This window comes from Vidua macroura, chromosome 7 (assembly GCF_024509145.1).
Source record: "Vidua macroura isolate BioBank_ID:100142 chromosome 7, ASM2450914v1, whole genome shotgun sequence".
In the NCBI taxonomy this organism is placed as follows: domain Eukaryota; kingdom Metazoa; phylum Chordata; class Aves; order Passeriformes; family Viduidae; genus Vidua; species Vidua macroura.
The window spans coordinates 23,908,390-23,923,658 of record NC_071577.1 but is presented as its reverse complement, the minus strand read 5'-3'; the positions used below and the strand labels follow the sequence as shown (position 1 = coordinate 23,923,658).

The following is a 15,269-nucleotide window of genomic DNA, read 5'->3' as shown; positions in this document are numbered from 1 at the left end:
ATACCTACTGTTTATCTCATAGGTCAGAAATTCTTGGATTGCTCTGGGCTGGAGATCTCAGATCCTCTCAGGTCACGTGCTGACTTTTGGACTATGCAGATATGCAAGGGGATGGACACTAAATACACTGTGACCAAGGTCTTTTCCTTATGCCCACCGTGTTAGCTGAGGGGAAAAGTGACCGTTCCATGGACTCCTTGCTGGAGGTGCTCAACTGCAGACTAGGGATTTTTGTGAGAGTATTTCAGAACTGCTGTGGGTATTACTGTGACCTAGTTTGAGAAGTAGCTTCAAAAGGGAGATGGGTGGAGATCAGATTGCTAGGTGAAGGTCCCAGCATGAATCAGAGATGAATTCTGGCTCTGTTGGAGAAAATGGCAAAATGATCCTTGATTCAGGGAAGTCAAGATTTTGCTTAAGCTTTTTATGTTTCATTCATTTTAATCTGCCTAAGTGGCATGGGAAAATTTGCCTCAGGGGAAATCAAGTTTGCCATGTTTCATATCTCCGAGGACACATAAAACACTGTATCTGGTATATGCATGACTGCACATCAGAATATGCCTCCTGACACTTTTTACAAAATTCAGATTACGTGGATTGCTTACTGAAAGTCACAAAAAACCTTCAAGCTTAATTAGAATATAAATATAACTAGCAGATCACAGAATGATGCAGAAGCTGAGATTTTAACTTAATAAACCCAAAATCAATTGTAAATCTTGCAGAGGTATTTTGTAATTAACAATCTGCATGAAGAATAGTTTTGACAGTAGGTGCTGAACAAAAAAGGCGAAACTCCAGAGTATTTAATTATTCTCTTTTAAAAATGGTTATTTTAGTTGTTTTTTTTTTCTTTTTAGATTTGTTCTAGCTTGTGACAATAATTTAAGAATTATTTTAATGAAATTTTGATTATATACTGTTAGGTTTAATAGATTAAAAACCTCATTGTGATTAAATGCTAAACTCTCTATATTATAACTTAGTAGAGATTTGAGTGGCTAAAGCATTTTAAGTAGCCTTTTATTTTCAGAGACTGGACCTTTTATGTAGAAATAACATCATAGCACACCCATCTGCCACTGACATTATTTACCTGAACATTAATAGGACCTAGCAGCTCATAGGACTGAACGAATATAAATTTTAATAACCTGGCCTTGATTCACCTGTGCCTCAATATAGAAACAAGTCAGACACCGGCTCTGCTTGGTCAGACAGGAGCATCAACCAAGATTTCCCTTCCCTTTGGCTCCCAGAACACTACAGCCTACTGCAAATAATTTGTTGCTATGTCAGTACAGATCCCCTGCTTCCCTGGGGTGCCCTGCTCATCCTGACGTTGACTCTGACCTTGCTTGTGCTCCTTGCAGCAATGTTCGCTGTGCTTCCGTGGGAGCAATAAAAGCTGAGGAAGCAGAGTCCTGCTTAGTCTGTACATGAAAGGTTGCTCTTTCATTTTGTTGCCTACCAGGTATCACATACTCAAGCTTGTTCCATTTGTGATTCCTAAGGTACATGTTTCTGTAGTGCCTCTCATCGAGTTTGTTTTTTTCTTGTGTAATTCAATATTCCTTGAGATCTCACTTTTCTCCTTTTGTCTCGGCAGTCACCTGGTTTGATCCCTTTGCTCCCCTTGTCCTTCCTCAGCAGTTTCTGTGTTAGTGGGAAGGTGGTTCACCTTGAAGATTCATGAATAAGTCTGAAGGATATGTTCACAGAATCTCTTTGAAATAATGAAATAATGGAAGCAAACAAGTGCTACAGTGTTGGTTGAACACCACAGTCTTTAGCTGATTATAAGGTTTGGTTGTGAGTTTGGTTTGAATTTGCTCTGAGCTTCACAGACAGGAAACGCTTTCAGTAGGGACTAATACCTTCAAATACTTCACTTTGTGAAATCCCAGATGAAACTGACATAAACCAATTTGCCATTGTTGGTGAAAGCTGCTAAATTGCAGCATCAGAAGATAGAAACATTCATTTTTTAACACAGTCATACTGGTACTGAGGTTACTTTTTGTTTTTGGCTTGTTGCTAATTTAGAAATATAGGTCAAATTCTTCCCTCCAGTAACCACAGCTTCACTCTCCATCAGTGGAAAGAGTTGTGTATCTGAGCAGGTTCTTTTCTGTGTCTGCTGGCTTTTTTTCTTTTGTCTGGCAAGGTCGTGATCTCGTGATAGAACCATACATACAACTCCTCTGGTTTCCTCTGGAGGAATCTAGGAAATTTGAAACATAAGTGCTGGTAAAAAAGTACTTTTTAGCCCACCTACCATCTGGAAAAATCTTTTCTTAAATGCAGGATTTTTTTGGGAGGGCAGTGAATGATCTTTAAAAGGTCCTTAACTTTAATGACATCAGTGAAATGCTCTTATCCTCCATATTCAATGTGTTCCTTAATGTTATCTTGAGTCAGAGATATTGTTTTTATTTTTTTTCTATATAATTTCTGTTGTAATCTACTCTAGAATATAAATACATGTATAATCTAAAAGAAACTCTGAAGGTTTTCTTGTCAGTTCCTCCAAATTATGGCACAGCAAAAAGGTAAAAAATGGGTTTTAGGCAAACCATAACCCCAAACAGCAATATAAACTGTTGATTTAGGAAGGATTGCTTATGTCCTTTCTGCTTTTTCTCCAACTCTGCCTTCCTGCTGCACTACAATAACGAATCATGAGTCATGTACTCTCTACTCCTACACAATTCACCATAATCACTTTCTTTCCTGTAAGGAAAAGGCAATTTTTTAACCCTACATGGACCGATGGTTTTCTGTCTCTACCTCACCATTCATTTTTGAGAGGATGAAAAATTGCATTTGGTTCAGCTCCAGCTGTCAATGCATAGGATAGTCTTCAAGTCACTGAGTGTTTTCCAGAGGAGGGAGAAACCCCTCTGGTCCTGCTCAGGTCAGCAGTCAGCTGAGACTTGGCTTGAACTACCGGCAAAGTATTCTTTCTCAAGGCATCTTGCCTTTGCAATGTGTTTCCTCAGTAGGTCACAGAAGCCTGCCTTTGCTCTTTCTGGAGGTGTTTCAAGACCCATCTGTTCCCTTGTCTGCCCCTTCCCTCCATGCCTGTGAGCAGGGATCTGAAAGCCTTGGTCAGCAGGTGCCTCAGGCAGATTCAGATAATCCCAGGTGGAAGGCAGCACAAGCACATGGACCCTGAGCATCTGGTGCTCATGGATGTTTAGATCCAGGACAGTAATTTTTTTACACAATTGCCACCAACTGAGATGGTCCACTAAGAAGCTCTGAAGTACTTGAGTTTCACATTCCTGGTGTAATATGGAGACCTGAAAGAATTTCCATGTTGAGAGAGGCTCTTCTCCATGCTTTATGTTGTGTTTAATTTATGTTACAATTGGTTTAGATATCAGTGAGCCATAGGATTTATCTGATCTTCCGGAGTTTTTCAATTAACTTTACATTAGCATCAGTAGTGTTTTATCATAGAAAGACTATGATTTTGTCCTTGCAAAAACACACTCTGAACTCAAATGTTGATTTATTCTATATGTGCTGCTATGAAAGTGAAACATGAACACATACATTAGTATTTTCAGTATTAGGATTTAGAAGCAAGTAATTTTTAAAAACAGTCCCACTGAGAAAATACAAAGATTATTTAGAATGTGAAAGCTTATTAAAGAAGTGCAATGCACTGAATTGCTCTGCTCTGCAATGATGTTTATACAGTGCTACACATCCAGTGGTAAATTGTAAAAAGATTATTTTTAATAAAAAGACTATTCTGAATCAAATTGCACATAGCTGGGGAATAAAAACCAGAATATAAAGTTAGTTCAAATGTATGTATTTATAGCATAAGAAGCTTGTGGTTTACCTTCAAAGCATTAACACACTCCTTGAGTTTAAGTATTTAAGGATTTAATAACCCTTGTTAGAAAGCATTCTTTTTAATTTTTACAGGATTACATTAAATCCAAATGATATTATAAAATATTTAAAAGGGGTCCTATTAATTATGATTAGCTTTGAGACAGATGAAAGTGCATATAAACATGTGGAAAAATCAGGATCCCCCCTAAACTTTTGAAGATAAAAATTATTGTGCTGTAAGTGTCTTCAGTTTGTGGATGTATGAAATCATTGCCCTAGAAAAAAAAATATATGAAACATATATTATTAATATGAATACATCTTGCAGAGACATTTCTGAGAATATAATCTAAGTAGGAGTGTTGTTTGGGGTTGCTGAGTTTCAAAAGAGAAATTCCTTAAATGAGGACTACCCTGACCGAGTCCCATGGGGTGACCCTCAGTTGGCTGGTCAATGGGTGCCTGGATAGTGTAATTAAAATCCCCACCGGGAAGACTGAAGGACTCTTGAGCTGCTGGAATGTGAGCGGGTTTATTGAGGATTGATCGAAGGAGGAGGGAGGCAGAAATAGGAGCAGGGGGACAACCACACTCAGGGGAGGCAGACTCCCAGAGCCTCGGAGAAGGAGGGGCCAGAGTGCATAACTGGGGAGGGAAGGCATACCTAGGGTACAAATGATCCAATGGGAAGAGGGTGTAAGGGATGGGGTAACATAAACTGGGCCAATGAGGGAAAAGGGAAGGAGCGGTTTACAGAGGGAACCATTAGAAGCAATGAGAACAGGGAACTTTCCAGAACTTGGGGAGATGACAACCACAAACTGACAGGTGATGGGCATGTGCTCATTTGCACTGGGGGGCAGAGGACTCTGGGGAAATGCCTTATCCTAAACGACTGTAGTTTCCCATGGCATTCCCACAGTGTCTTCCCCATGGGCACATCCCACACTTACATTTAAATTTATTTTAAGAACCCAATAGCAAATTAATAATCTAAAAACCTAGGCTCAGAATAGCAAGAATTTTCTGCATATCCCTTGAGAATGACTGAAGTAACATCTAGAAATGGTTTTCAGAATCTGGCATACTGGGTCTTTAAAACCAGAAGCTTATCCTAGCTACCATCTTATGCATTAAATAAATGGAAAGAAAAAGAAATGTAGTGGGATTTCTAAAGCTCTGAAAATACATAACCCATTATAATTGATGGCGCTTGATGACTTAACTTAGGTACTTCTGGAAATCCCATTACAATTATTTGAGTGATGTGACATTTCAAGGGAAAATGGAGATGGAGAGAAAGGATTTGTAAATATTTCCCTTAATTTATGGAATTAAGATCTTTTTAATGGAATGCTAAGAGTACAGATTTTTTTACCCCAGTGCCTCCCATTGGTCCAAAACCAATTTTAACACAAAAAGCACACCCATTTGGTAGGGAGAGCAACGTGTTATGTTCACCTCTTAAACCATGTGTCAGTTCTGTGTGAGAATGGCTGTTAGGTTGTACCTGATGTCAATGGTTTGTACCCTGATGCAACCTGCAGTTATTACTATTTCCCATACTTCAATGTCTTTGCAGCCTTGTCAAAAGAATGAGAAATTATGATCTGATTGAGCTAGGTCCTGTGAAAATGTATGGCAGAGCAGAATTATTTTACAATATTTGAGCAATATTCAGTCATTTTAAGTTGGCATCTTGATGAAGTAAATAATAAAAGACACAAAAAAGTTCTTAAAGATAAATGAAAGAAATTCCCGTATATGATCAGTTATTATCTATAAGGATATCCTGGATAGTGGTTATCCTGGTTGCTCCTGAGTTCACTCAGTTCTAGATGCCTTTTCTTGTTAGAAATTTTAATCAGGTTTTCCTGAGATCTGCCCTGCTCTGTCCATGTTTGACCTTCTAGTCTTGGCAAATTTAGAGAGCTCTCTGGAAACTCTTGTTTAATAATGCCTTGGACAATTTGTACAGAAAAGCATACATTACATTCTGGGCTCTAGCTCATAATATCTACCATGAAAAGGTTACTTGAAGTAAGGTAATACAGTAATTGGATTTCTTTTGTATTTCCTTTTTCTTTTTTTTTTTTTTTTTTTTTTTGCTGCTTCTATCATTCATTGTCATTTTGTCAGCAATTCAGAATTCATTACTCTTTTGTTCCCAGATGGTCTCTTTTTGCTCCACAGTTGTGATCTTTTAATAAACCAGAACTACTTAACTCTCAGATTTTTTGCTTTTTGCCCTATGATTTTTCTGTAGAGAACTATTGCTTTTCCCCTGTCAGTTTATTTTCCTCTTATTTGTCTGAACCTTGTTACAAGCACCTACCTTTCTCCATGTGTTTATTGAAATTATGCCTAGGTAGCACTCTGCTGGTCTCAGTAGGTTCACACATAAAGAGTAAAATCCACTTTGCTTTTTCCTGATGCCTATTTCAGTTTCCAGGTTCCTGTTTTTTTTTCAGTGTGAACTGATTGTGTCTGTATAAGGAAAATTGCTGTGGCATTCAGACACACACACACACACATGAATGTTCTGGTACTGTATCCCAGTGTACTGAATAAAGAACAGTCTGGACTCAAGTGTTTTCAGCCCTGGAAATTAATTGAAATGTGAGTCTTGATCAGCATTTCCTGATGCAGCTACAATCTGATCATTGACGTGGGAGAAAACTAGGATAAGCATACCCACTTCTATCACAAAGCAGCAGGAATGTACTTAGTTACTAAATTAAAAAAGCAATCTATTTGCACCTTTGGAAATTACTAAAGTCTTAGGAACAGTAAACCTTTCCTTTCAAAATGTTGTTTTGCTTTTTCTTCTGTCCAAGGAGGGAGATAAGGAAATGTAAAGTACTACATTACTCATGTCCTTCAGTATATTTTTAATGAATTTTTCCTTGTGTCATGCAGTACTGACTGCAATGCATTTGAAATATGCAAAAGGTAGCAGTTCTCTTTAAACCATTTCTTGGGCTAAATTGGTGTCTCTGCTTTCTAGTTCCCCCTACATGGATCAAAGTTAAGGAAGTAACTAATGTGTTGTCCAGAGTCTTTTCTCCAGCTTTTTTAGCTCTGCCTCTGCAGAGAATTCCTGTCAGTATTGAATTTATTTGATGTTTTGTGACACATGCTGCTTTGCTGTGTTTTCTACCTCCTCTGGAGTCTCCATGGGATTAGAGATCACGTGCTACCTTAGCTTGGTGTTCTTGACATTTTTGGATGGTTGACACTGCTGAATGATTACAGCAAAGCAGCAAATATGCATGAGCTGTGTTATATTCATTTCAAGGAGAAAATAATGTTATTTGAGATGAGTAATCTGGGCTATGTCTTTCTGCTGAGTAAATGTAGGAGACCTGCCTGTAGTGAGTCATGATTCCTTTCCCATTTGTTCTGGTTAGTGCACATTTCTGCTGTGCTCTCCTCCTTCTAAATGCTTTACTGTGCTCTGATTCTGTTAGCCCACATAGCTAAGAGACCTAAATATTTTGGGCTTGATCAACAACATAAAATTCATCAGGCTTGAAAGCAGCAGGCATACAATATGTACCTTCTCATATATTTAAAAAAATAAAACAGAAGAAATGAAAGCACCCTAAGATACCAGCAATGTATTTATGATGTAAGAGCATGTAAAGTGGTATAGGGATTTTGTGCTCTCGCTTACACAGTGTTTTATTGTTTTTTTCAATTTCTTTCTTTTTTTCCCTTTCTTCTTTGTTTTTTATTCAGTGAATTTCCCACAAGAATTCTGTCAAGGTTTGGCTCATAAATAGGAACGAGTTTGGTAAAGTTCTTGTACACACAGAGCAAACAGCAACTTTACCAAATGTTCAATCCAAAGAGATCCATGTGTCTCTTTATGTTACTGTTTTGGAAGACATTTAACAGAACACCTGTCTGGCTTTAATGCAAGTTCACACACAAAGATGAAAATTTGAAGGCAAAAAAAAATCTGGCACTGCATCCTGAGGACTTCAGTACTGGAATTTCTTCCTGTATCAAGGGGTTGTGTATCTGTGATGCTTAATCATCATTATTCAAACCAATGCTGTTACAACTATTAACATTAGAATAATCAATATTATATAGTTTCAAAATTATCATAAGAATGATACCATTAATGCTTTTAAGGATATGTTAAGGATATGTTGTTATGTTGCTATAGCTCCTTTCTCAAAGACACCTTTTTTTATGTGTAGGCCATCGAACATTGTTCATTGGGGTTCATGTGCCACTGGGTGGAAGAAAAAGTCACCGACGCCATCGGCACCGTGGGCATAAACACAGAAAGAGAGACAGAGAGCGGGACTCAGGATTAGAAGATGGGAGAGAATCTCCTCCTTTTGGTAAGACAAATTTTATTTTTGATAGGTCTTTGAATAATAAACATCAGCATGATTGTGCATACTCTGTCCTGTTATCACTTGGACACGATTAGCAGCAGGGTTTTGGAGAATCCACCAGAACCTCTGCTGGTGATTCATTCCTTTGAGCAAATCCACTGAGGGGCAGCAGCCAGTGCAGTCAATACATGAGAAAGCTCATTAGTTTCTAGCACTGAAGGAGCACTGTGGGAGCTGCACCTAAGTGTTCTCACAAGGGCAGACTGCAGCCACCACTGAGGGGGGAAGTGCTTTATGGCACCAGCTGCCCTTAGGGTAGGCTCTGGAGTATCTGGCCCTAAAATGTAACATAGAAGAGCTGTGGTCCTATATAACTAGTTTTGTAATAATGTTGATGTTACTGAAGCTGCAGTGTTTTTATCAGATCCTAACCATGATCTAGGCTGTGTTTACCTTTTTCCTAACATGACACCATAAATGTGCCATTGTAACATGAATCTGCTAACTGTGGACTAGAGGAAAAAGCAGGGAAAAATACCTTTCAGTAAACAAACTTGATATGAAACTCCTTAAGTTCTCAAAATTTTAAGTTAGAAAACATTACAGAGAAGAGAAGAAGGCAGTCATTAATAAATTAGTCAAGTTTTGTCTCAAAACATGAGACAAAAATAAACATGTTCAAAAATAAAAAGTGCATGTGATGAAATGTCCAAGGCTATGGTAAGTGTTTAAAATATAATGGAAGCATGTGTAGAAAACAATTTGATAGTGTGTTTTTAAATCATTAGGGAAATGTGCCAGTGTAATTTCAGCTTACAGAATAGTAATTATGAGACTTTCTTTTAATCAGAAGTTTGTATTATGTATGTGGAAATCTTTTGAGCAAGTATATTGTAAGGGGTGATGGTTAGAGGTTGAAATTCTCAAATCTTGCACAATGGTTTATTATACTGAGAGTAAAACAAAGTCAAGACTTTTTCAAACTCAGCAGATACAAGTTATGTTTTGAAGACTGAACAGTGAAGAAAAAATTGGCTGTAGTGGTTCTGTCTGGAATGGATTTCAAATGTACAAAGACCCAGTACTATACTGAAACCAGTTTCTTGGAAAAAAACAAAGTTCATAAATTATTAAAACAGTTTTCAAAAAGAATATGCATATATACATATAAAGTCAGATTAAAAAGAAACAATTGAAAGTTACATTAGCCAAGAAGTGAGATATCTTGAACTATGAAACAGTGTCTTCTGTTGAGTCATCTGGTTTTATTTAAGTGCCAGTATGTGATACATTTTGGCTGAGAACTTAGCTCTGTTCTTTCAACTTCTGGAGACCTAGGCTTGTGTCCTTCTTAATGTCAAAAAGAAATTAATGACTGAATCTGTTCTTAATTGTCTTTGACATTTGTGCATACAATAAAATGCAATGTTCAGCATAATTCTGTGTTAGGTAAATCAGCCTATGTTCAAAGATCTCTGAGGGTGAAATAGCAGTAATAGGAAAAAAAGATAGTATTGAAGTAGATTTGTAGTTTGATGCACTCGTCCTCTGGTGTATCTCAAGAAATGAGTACAGATCTGCAGTTTTTAAAGTCACATTTACACTTATAAAGTCACTTATAGTGACTTATAGTCACTTATAGTTACCAATTAAAGGGTGTGTCTAAATGGTGTCACTTGACAGACAAGTTACAGGCCAGAAACGTGGAAATCTTTTCTGGATTCGTACTGCTGAAGATATTCTTCAAAGTGCTTCGTTGATAACAATTCAAAGAATCCAAAGATAGAACCACAAATCTGGAACTATCCAGTCTTTTCACCCTGAATAATTATCTGAATAGTCAATTCTGGGGGTTTTCCCCTTTGTCTCTCTGACTCCTGGAAGTTGGGCCAGTGAAACAGATTTTGAGCTTTGACATTGGTCCATCCAGGCAGGAATGTGGCATTCTATAGACAAGAGTGAAAGGGATTTGCATAATTAAGGCAAATCTTAAAACACTACACTGATGGTGAGGTTAAGCACATACAGAACAGGCAGAAGAAATACAGAGATTAATAGTAGTCTATATACACCTGCTTCTTTTACTATGGTTTGTCCTTACAGGAGTTTCAGACAACTTGCTGTGCTGCCTGGGGAGAAGCATTGCCTTTAGAGAGAATATAAGCATGTTTTTTCTGTGCTTTATTTGCACAGAGGGAGCAACAGATACTTCCCACACTAAATCTGAACCTACTAAACTTCAGTAAGCTTCTTAGCTGTCCTTCCCCATGACTACAAGTGTCTAACAGTAACCAGAACTGAAGGAAGCTCGAAGGAAGACAAGTACACTTCCTTTTTTTGATATGCAACTCAATATGAGAGACTGTATTACCTGAGAGAGTAGATCCAAACTAGTCCATAATTTATAAATCATTCTGATTTAATTGAGCAAGCAGAAATGCTTAGCTCCATCTTTCTATTGACACCCTTTAATGCATTTCTGCCAAATAGTAGAAGGCTGTATGCTTGGGGACTGTGAGGGAGGAGGGGAAAGAAAAAACATTTTGATGAGCAGGTGCAAGAAGATGGAGAAAATAAGCACTGTGAGACCAACTGATAGAAAACAGTGCTTTGAAGTAACTCAGAAAAATACATAAGGATTTTTATGATACAAGAGAATAAATTAGCAGTGTTTTGAAGCAGTGAAGTATGAAAGGAGATATAATAAAAGCAAAAGATCCAACAACTGAATAATAGAGATTCTGGAACAAGACCTGAAATATTCAGACATGAAGTGCTTCTCACTGTTCAGTTAACCCAGCATCGGATAAAGCATTATTTTGTGTCATAATCTATAACTGTATAATTTATAACTTTATCTGTACAGTGCCATCATGTGCAGCCCTTGCTCTGCTGTCCCTGCTCCAGGGAGCTGTGCAGAGCACCTTGTGCTGTGGGGCTCGGCGGGCCCCATGCAGAGTCACAGGTGCCACCTGGTTCCTGTCCAGTAAAAAACAATACCTTTAAGTGTTTTCTGTGTATCAGCATGGGTAGAAAATACCTCTAGTCATGTAATGACAATAGGGGGAAGCTTCCTGGTAATCCCTTTGAATCCTGTCTGGGAAAGCTGTACCAGCTACTTTCTGGAAAGGTTTCTGCAGAGAATAGATTTTCTAGAACATTCTGACATTGGCTCATTAGCTTTTTTTTTATCTCCTACTGTCACTTTTCAAAAATAACCCAAGTGTTCTCAGTGTACAAATTCAGCGATAACTCCAGATTAGATAAATAATATGCAGAATATGTACTTAGTGGGATGAGAGTCCTGTCATTTAGGGACACAGATCAGTTACTCAGGTTTGGGTTTTGTTTTCCCTACACCTGATTCTTGCTGTTGTCTCTTAATGAGACAGCTCTTGTCTGTTGCCTCTTAACGAGATGAGGTTGTAAAAGGTGTTTTCATTTTGCAATAATGGTGTGGCTGTAATGGCACAATTTACAGATTTGATGGTTTGCACATTAGGAGGATTTTTTGGGTAGTAAAAATTGTAAGCTAAGCAATTTCAGTGGTCTAGGTTTTCACCACCTTGTCTCTTAAGTTTCTTCTGTTTGAAGAGAAGGAGAAATTCAGTGAATTTATCCACTTTAGTTAAAAATGCAGTAGTGCTATGTGTTTTACTGCAGAGGTTTAGTGTTCTCAGCTGAAGTGCTGCTGTTGTAATTAAGGCCCAATTTCATTTCAGCCTTAAGCTCCCCTTTTCCACAGTTTTCATTGTGGGGTGAAGTATAGTGACTGCTTTGTGAATTAAATTAGGGAATTGATGCAAATTAAAACTTACTTGATTAAAAAAAAGCTCTTTCTAGCCTGGGGCATCTCCTTGGTGCTGCTTGTGAGGGCAATGGGTGCCAGCCCCTGTGAGCTGCAGGGCCACGAGGCTCCATCAGTGCCGTGGGTCGTGGTGGCACTGAAAGATGGTGCAGATTTCCCTTTGGCTGGTGGAGCTGTACTTGCTTGGGTGCATGTGGATTTTAGTGGCAGTTTTCTGTGTTTTTTTTGATGTTTGTCGTTTGCCTGTAACCAACGAAACAGCTCTTTGATACTCATGAGTTAAAGATACTTAAGTAGCTGTTTTAAAATTGTGGAATAAGAACACTTTGGCTTTGTACAGGGTGTCTTCAAGGACAGGTTTTGTTGAGGGTTGAAGTGAACACAGCTGTGAGAGCTGGGGTTTGATTACAGCCTCATGTGTGTCCTGTACAAGTAGACATTGTTGAAGCTTGTGGAAGGTTTGGTTTATTCTTGTAAGAAATCTGGATATAGTAATCCCTAGTTTTAAAGAGGCTTAAATTTGTAATTCATGATATTGGATGTGGCAAGGCAAGCGGAGCAGCCCTGGAGGTGTGTCTGACAGGACTGCACGCACAGCTCAGGAAAGGCTCTGAAGGCAATGCAGGCAAAAAAAGTGAGTTGCAAAGTGAGGCTTCTTTTGGTTAGTTGAAAGACCTGAAGAAAGTAAATCTGAAAGACTCAGTTGGATATATTTGGTACCTAAACTCAAGTGCTGAAGGGTTATTAGTGGGGTAAATTTAATTATTTGTAAAGAGTATGGCTGTTAAGAGAATTCACCTACTGTTAAGTATAGGCTTGTATGATGAACGATGAACTCAGAAATTTGAATCTCTGGGCAGCTGTGACATAGATTGCTGCAAATCTGGATTAAAATAATGTATCATAACTGCAGTTTTAAGAATCTAGCAAAAAGAAGATAATTAAAGATTTGGAATTGTCCATATTGTCAGATCCAAAAGATATGATTATTTGCCATAGCCCCAGGCTGATGAAAATAATTGATGTCAAGAAAATGCTAGGATAATTACCTGAAGCAGATTGTACCTGCAGGGATAAAATGCCAGAGAATAATCAAAGAAATACTTCTTCGCAATGCAACATGTGATTTCTGAGGTCTGTGAAGAGACTTTCAGAAGTGTTCTGTATGGCTGTTTGCTGTTTTATGTGAGCTTTAGTTATGCAAATTCAGTTTAAACTTTTACTAAGTTTTCTAATTAATAAAATTGAATTTATGATCCTTACCTGTACTGATTGCTGAGCTAAGGGCAGGGTCCAATCTGCAAAAGAAGGAGGTTAGGGGAGAGTCCCCATCCACCACTTCTGTGGTGAGTAAAAGCAGGAGGATGATGAATGTTTGTGTCTGAAATGATCCTTTCTTTTCTTTGCTCCTGTGAATTTTCCATACCATTTCCCCTTGGCTTGTGAGGGATTGTTATTAATGTCAACTGTGTTACACTTGTTAACTCCCAGTCTGCTGTTTGTCCTGTGCAGTGAGTAATTAATAAAATAGTTTGCATATTTAATATTATTTTAATGTGGATGTACAAGAGCACAAAGCATGGATTAAATCTTGTATATGTTGCTTACTATCATATGTGAATTTCTGTAATGCAAGTTTTATTTTAATAGTTAGCATGTTTTCTAATGTGGAAAAAGTAATCTCTTACTCGTTCTTCTGCTGACCCCAGTAAGAAGTATTTGCCTACTAATTCTACCAGTCTTGACAGGCTGAGAAATACAGGGAGTGTTACTAGAAATACATTTTTGCACTCTTTCTAGAGTTTATCAAGAACAGAAGACAGAATTTAGATACATTTTATATGTACAGAAAGCTGTCTTTCTGCTTGTGATATCACCTGGTAGATTGTGTGCAGTTCTGCCTGATGGCAGGGAGGTTTGTCCCAGTGAAACCCGGGCACTCAGTTAGGAGATGTGGGTTACTCTGACTGGTGTAGTGGAACAGAATGTTTGCTGGGCTGAATTTACGTGAAGGGACTGAGAGTGATCCTCCTTTGTCACCCCAGACCAAGTCTTGATTTTACCTTCTTCCCTTACGCAAGAGGGAGCAGCCCTAACCCAGAGTTGTGGTTGCAATTGGGGATGTTCTAAATGGGGGAAATGCCAGTTATGATTCCTTTCTACTTGTGTTTTGCAAGGTGGGATGGTGTTGTGGGATGCTGTTTGCCACTACCTGCACTCAGCACTGTTCCAGGGAGCAGCTCTTCGTTTCCCTCTGGGAATTAGGTTATTAGAAATTCTGGCTTTCAAATCTGCTCTTTTGGTATGTCTGTGCCCACATCTTGCATTTGTTTTAGGGATGTTGATGCCTGTACAAGGTGTCATAATATAGATCAATATACCACGTTTCTGCAGGGTCACTCCCTTTCTGCAGCACTGAGTCCCGCTTTGAATTTGTGTGTACAACAATAGCTTAACTGCCAGTCTTAATTTTTACCCTTTTATTAGACCAGTGGAATGAGCCAGACTTTTAAATGTGGAATACTCAGAATTTGCATGCATGCAATGAATTTGAGGTATCAGAGGTAGTTTGGGTGCAAGTGCTGCACATATGAAATGAGCACAAGCCCAGAGAAACCCAGGGATAAAACAGAGGCGCTGGTGGAGCCACAGCAATCACAAAGCTGCTTCCATTTTCCTGACTGAGACTGCTCATTAGCCACATAGGAGTGCTTGTTGATGGTACTCCAGCTCCTGTTGTGCACTAGGTTTCTACCCTGTTCTAGCTGGTCATGGAGGATTTCCTGAATTGGTGATGAACAAGTTACTTGGGAGAATCATCAGCTGCTTCTTGTGAAATTTTAAATTCATGTTGCTTCTGATAACTCTGATATAAAACAATTACAGTGATAGAAATACTACTGTAACCGATTAATCTCAGTCATTAATTTTTTTAGAAGAGTAATCTAGATTGTTCTCATTACTTTTTAGAAATAGCAATAATAGTATGAAGGATTTTTTTTTATGCTGGCTGTGCTACTTGAAGTAGGGATAGACAAAAATAATATTCAAGCCAATTTTTGTTTGCCTAGACTGCAGAAAACATTGTGTCCTAGTTTGCAAATATTATGCTTCTGCACTGAGGATTAAGTTATCACAGTTTGATAGTCAGCAATTGAAGTAGTCTTCCATAAAGATTTTGAATCACATATTACTCATTTTCTATATAACTTATTAATGACATATTTATTAATCCTATGAATATGAGCCAA

General features: G+C 38.2%; 1 protein-coding gene across 6 annotated transcripts in view; it reads left to right on the top strand.

Moving 5' to 3' along the window:
- The window catches only part of SLC4A10 (solute carrier family 4 member 10), a 187,066-nt gene that overhangs the window by 95,918 nt on the left and 75,879 nt on the right, over window positions 1-15,269 (top strand). For all 6 annotated transcript variants that reach the window (XM_053982049.1, XM_053982052.1, XM_053982048.1 and 3 more), the window contains one exon: window positions 8,067-8,213. In XM_053982049.1, the coding sequence (XP_053838024.1) occupies window positions 8,067-8,213 (147 nt within the window). The remainder of the gene's footprint in view (window positions 1-8,066; window positions 8,214-15,269) is intronic.